Raw genomic sequence first — 6,000 nt, 5'->3', positions numbered from 1 at the left:
TGTACAATACCTACTTGACAAGCAGCCCTTCAACAAGCCCAGTCATAACATATAAAGTACCAATGAAACTTCATACACGTAAGCAACTATTTTTTCCAAACAATCTTACTTGACCAAATGTTAGCATGTTAATAGTGTAACAGGCTCTATAAGCAAATAAATGGAACAAAAAGGTAACCACTGTAAACAACTTATTTGAAAAGTCATATTTTGTGATGCTAGAAGACAAATTTTATGTAGCTACCCATTTCTGAGCTCCTTAACAGATTTCTCTTTTCTTCATATAACTTCAGTGGTTTCACTAACTTTTTCACAACAAAAACAAACAGTAATTTATAATGAACACTTTATATGGCACAACTTTAAGGCATAAATGAGCCTTCTTTAGTGACTGACACATAAAAATACCACATGACTAACTACATGCTGCTGCTTCCATTATTTGCCATTGTTTTCCTTATTTATTTTTGCTTTTGCTTTTTGCCATTGCTTTCCTTATCTGCCACTATGTTCCTAACTAATCTTTGATTTCCTTATTTTGCTTATTTATATTTGTTTTCTTTATTCATCTTTGCTTTCCTTATTAGCCATTGTTTTCCTTATTTATCTTTGTTTTCGTTATTTGCCATTGCTTTCCTTATTTGCCATTGGTTTCCTTATTTGCCATTGTTTCCTTATCTATCACTGTTTTCTTTATTTACCTTTTTTTTCCTTATTTATGTTTGTTTTTCTTATTTGCCACTTCTTTCCTTATTTATCTTTGTTTCTGTACCTACCACTGTTTTCTTTCTTTATCTTTGTTTTCCTTATTTATCTTTGTATTCCTTATTTACAATAATTATTGCTTACCTTATCTATCTTTGTTTCTGCATCTATCACTGTTTTCTTATTTATCTTTGTTTTCCTTATTTATGTTTGCTTTTCTAATTTATCTTTATTTCCTTATTTATCTTTGCTTTCATTATTTGCCAAGGTTTCCTCCTTTGCTTTCCTTATTTCTTTGTTTTCCTTATTTATCAAACTGAAGAAGCTGAGTTTACAGACTTTTCTGAAAATTTCAGCAAGTGACAGGGCATTTTTAAAGTTTTGAAAATGACCAATGTCATGATTACTTCAAGCTTCATAATCTTTGGAGTCAGAATGCAAGGTTGTGCAGTATTACACAAGAAGCAGTGGCACATCATATTTTTTTCAGAATTACTAAAACAAGAACATCAGTTCAGTACAGAGTTTTGTTTTCAAAAATGTTAAAATAGTGTTTTATCAATGGTTAGCAAAAAAAGGCAAATATTTTCTTAAATAACTAACAAGTCATATCCCTATATGGCTTAGACTATCTACTAAATGTTACTGTTTACGAACATAAAAATGCCCTAAAATTGACAAATGGTAGTACATAATTATGTTAATTAATCAATAAACATCACAATCGTGAGTCTGAAGTAAATTTGTAGAGTAACAGTAGTTCTAATTAAGGAGCTTAAAGTCAGAAACATGCATTATAGTATATGCATACAGTAAACATAATTTGCTGGTTTGAACACACTGAAGGAGGTAGAGCAGTATTGTCAGACATATTCATAAACACAACAAATTAGCATAAAGTCAAAGAAACAGAACAAAGTCATTCACACTGGACAAAAAAATATTTTGAAAAATGAAATAAAAAAATTCTAACCATCTGCACAGTACATAACAAGCAAAGCCTTTGAAGTATGAAGTAGAAATAACCTCCTAAAGCCAATACCCTAAACAATTAATGACTTCTTAAAAGTTTGTTACAAAGAAAATCTCCTAATTATCCAATGGTTTATTGTTTATCAACAAAATCTCTATAATTGCAACATACATTGTGAGAGCTGAGAACGAAACTATTGTATCTTGTTCTTTATTCATACAAGTTACAATAGTTTCATGCTCAGCCCACCAAATATGGTAATCTGTAACCTTTCATTAATAAATCAAGATGAGATTAAGTATGTGACATTTCTGCTCGTAGCAACTTTCAATACACAAACTAAATGATATATACTGTATCTATTATAGGAACACTATTTTGTTCCATTTGTTATTTTGCTTGCAAGTTTATTTTGTGTTGCTTCAAATGATGTTTGGTTGAATGTGTCCAGCATTTGTTTACGCACGTTTTCTGTGAGATCTGTGACGTCATTTGAAGTCAGGCCACGTGTGGACACACTTGGCAGGCAAGTGATTATGAATTTCCCTAAAAACAAGAAGAATAAAAGAATGATGGCAGCATAGCATGACACTAGACCCCTGAAAACATTTGACAGAATAATACCATCTAAAAGTCCAACAAGAGCTGTCACAGGAGACAGCGCGCCCAATTATTTCAATGCTGGATAGTAAAAATGGGCACATTGGAGTGTTTAATGACTCCAATATGGATGAAGATATTGGATAACAGCTTAAGTCTGTATCAATAATATCAAGTAATAACAGAGATAAAGTGTATCAAAACATTAAGTAAGTATAAAAGGGAGATAATTTATGGATAATTTCTGCAAGAGTAATGCACCATGTGTCATATCATGCGACAAATGATGCAGAATAATTATCTTAAATTTGAATCCAATATATTTATTAATAACTTAGATAGAGTGCAGGTGCATCACAACTTGAACCTGAAATTCAAAATAAAGTAAAAAGAGGGCACAACTCATAATATACTGGTGCTAGCATTATGGAAGTAGAAAGGGGCAAAATTCATAAAATGTTGGTGCAAGAGTTACGACTCTTGAATCTATGATGTGCATAGTGATGTGGAACAACTATTTGAAATTTCTGTCATAGTGAAAATGCATCAAAATTAACCTGAAATTTTTCTAAGTAAAAATGGGCGATAGTTCATGAGAAATTGGTGCCAGAGTTATGGACATTGTGTCATATGATGTGGACAACTATTTTAAGTCTAAATCTAATTGATACAGTAATAACTGAGACAGAGTGAAAGTGCACCAAAATTTTAACCTGAATTCTAAGTAAAAAGGGGGGATAATTCATGTAATATTGAAGCAAGAGTAATGACCCTTGTGCCATATGATGTTGGTGATGATGAGGAATAATTATTTTAAGTTTGAAACAAATCCATCTAGTAATTACAGAGATAAAGAGAAAGTGCATCAAAACTTTAACCAAGGTGCAGACATGGAAGGACGCCCACGCCGGGTTGCGTAGGACAGCTCTCCATACTTTGTACAGCTGAGCTAAAAAGGGGCATAAATATTCAACAACTTTTTAAGCATGAAACTCCCCACAAACAGCATATGTCTACTTAATGCTAATAATGTTTACCAAGTTGCTTTTGAACTTGAGAGAAACTGTGAGAGGAGTTGCTTACACAAGTTAGATGTTGTTTTAATATTTCAAAGTCCAAAAAAGGGCTATCACTCAAGTAAAGAAAACTGGACATGAAAGTCTTGAACATGCGGGCCATGAAGGCCCTGTATCGCTCACCTGATCTACTGACCTAAAGATCAAGATTAACATTCTGACCAAGTTTCATTAAGATATGGTCATACATGTGCCCTCTAAAGTGTTAACTAGCTTTTCCTTTGATTTGACCCGGTGACCTAGTTTTTGACCCAACATGACCCAGATTCGAACTTGACCTAAATGTCATCAAGATTAACATTCTAAGTTTCATTAAGATATGGTCATAAATGTGGCCTCTACAGTGTTAACTAGCTTTGCCTTTGATTTGACCTGGTGACCTAGTTTTTGATCCTACATAACACATATTCAAACTGGACCTTGAGATTATCAAGAGTAACATTCTGACCAAGTTTCATGAAGATACAGTCATAAATGTGCCCTCTACAGTGTTAAGAAGCTTTTCCTTTGATTTGACTTGGTGACCTAGTTTTTGACTGCAGATGACACAATATCGAACTCATCCAAAATTTTATTGAGGGTAACATTCTGACCCAGTGTCATTAAGATTGGGCCAAAATTGTGACCTCTAGAGTGTTAACAAGCTTTTCCTTTGATCTGACCTGGTGACCTAGTTTTTGACCCCAGATTACCCAATATCGAACCCGTCCAAGACTTGATTGAGGGTAACATTCTGACCAAGTTTCATTAAGATTGGCCAAAACTGTGACCTCTAGAGTGTTAACAAGCTTTTCCTTTGATTTGACCTGGTGACCTAGTTTTTGACCCACAGATGACCCAATATCAAACTCGTCCAAGATTTTATTGAGGGTAACATTCTGATCAACTTTCATTAAGATTGGGCCAAAACTGTGACCTCTAGAGAGTTAACAAGCTGTTCTTTGATTTGACCTAATGACCTAGTTTTTGACCTCAGATGACCCAATATCGAACCCGTCCAAGATTTTGTTGAGAGTAACATTCTGACCAAGTTTCATTCAGATTGGGCCAAAATTGTGACCTCTAGAGTGTTAACAGTCAAATTGTTGACTGACGACGACGGACACAGGGCGATCACAAAAGCTAACCTTGAGCACTTCGTGCTAAGGTGAGCTAAAAAGGGCAATAATTGGGAAAAATAATTCGACGTGGAAGTTCCTAAACAATGTTCTGATGTAACTGTAATATTTTAAAGACTGAAAAAATGGTAATCACACTAGAAACAAGAGGGTGATGATGACCCTATATCGCTCACCTATTAAACTTGGCCTTGGAATCATCAAGATAAATATTCGCACCAAGTTTCATGAAGACAGGATCATAAATGTGGCCTCTACAGTGTTAACAAGTTTTTCCTTTGATTTGAGTTGTGACCTAGTTTTTCACCCCACATGACCCAGTTTTTAACTTGGCCTAGGAATCATCAAGATAAACATTCTGACCAAGTTTCATGAAGATAGGTGGCCTCTAGGGTGTTAACATGCTTTTTCTTTGATTTGACCTGGTGACCTAGTTTTAAACCCATCATGACCCAATTACAAACTTGGACTAGAGATCATCAAGACAAACATTCTGTGCAAGTTTGTATGAAATCAAAGCATAAATGAAACCTCTATATGACTGAAAGGGCCAAAACAGAAAATTTTGCCCCTTACAGGGCCAGTAGCTCAAGAACCCATGATGAAATCGAGCCGGTTTTTGAAATGAATTGAGATCTTATTGTGACTTAAGTCAAATGTAACAAGCAGGCAAAGATGGCCATAGATCGCTCCTCTGAGAAACACACCATAACACACCATAACAGTGTAAACATGTTTGACCTAGTGATTTCATGGAAAAAAATATTCTGACCAATTATCATTAAAATTGGAGCAAAAATCTTCAGTATAAACAAGTATTTTCTTTGATTTGACCTAGTGAACTAGTTTTTGACCCAAGATGACCCATATTCAAACTTGACCTAGATTTCATCAAGGCTATCATTCTGACAAAATTTCATGAGAATCAGTTGAAAAATACAGCCTCTAATGCATACACAAGGTTTTCCTTTGATTTGACCTAGTGACCTAGTTTTTAATCCTAGACAACCCATATTCGAACTTGACCTAGATTTCATCAAGGCAACTATTCTGAAAAAAATTCATGAAAATCCAGTGTAAAATGCAGCTCTTATTGCATACACAAGGTTTTGCCTTGATTTGACCTAGTGACCTAGTTTTTGAACCCAGATGACCCATATTCGAATCTGACCTAGATTTTATCAAGGCTATCATTCTGACAAAATTTCATGAAAATCAGTTGAAAAATACAGCCTCTATCACATACATGAGGTTTTTCTTTGATTTAACCTAGTGACCTACTTTTTGACCCCAGATGACCCATAATCAAACTCAACCTAGATTTCATCAAGGCAATGCAATCATTCTAACCAAAATTTCATGAAGATCAACTGAAAAATATAGCCTCTATTGCATTTACAAAGTTTTTATTTGATTTGACCTACTGACCTACTTTTTGAACCCAGATGACCCATATTCAATCTTGACCTAGATTTCATCAATGCAATCATTCTGACCAAACTTCATGAAGATCAATTAAAAAATACAG

The 6,000-nt window shown here is 34.3% G+C and overlaps 1 protein-coding gene across 2 annotated transcripts in view; it reads right to left on the bottom strand.

The window, feature by feature from the left end:
- Nucleotides 1–445: 445 nt before the first annotated feature.
- Nucleotides 446–6,000, bottom strand: part of LOC123541656 (1-acyl-sn-glycerol-3-phosphate acyltransferase alpha-like) — a 28,364-nt gene continuing 22,809 nt past the window's right edge. For both annotated transcript variants that reach the window (XM_053524606.1, XM_053524605.1), the window contains exon 6: nt 446–2,224. In XM_053524606.1, the coding sequence (XP_053380581.1) occupies nt 2,052–2,224 (173 nt within the window). In that variant the 3' untranslated portion in view covers nt 446–2,051. The remainder of the gene's footprint in view (nt 2,225–6,000) is intronic.

The sequence above is a fragment of the Mercenaria mercenaria genome, chromosome 15 (assembly GCF_021730395.1).
Source record: "Mercenaria mercenaria strain notata chromosome 15, MADL_Memer_1, whole genome shotgun sequence".
Classification (NCBI taxonomy): Eukaryota; Metazoa; Mollusca; class Bivalvia; order Venerida; family Veneridae; genus Mercenaria; species Mercenaria mercenaria.
This window is presented reverse-complemented; position numbering and strand designations above follow the sequence as displayed.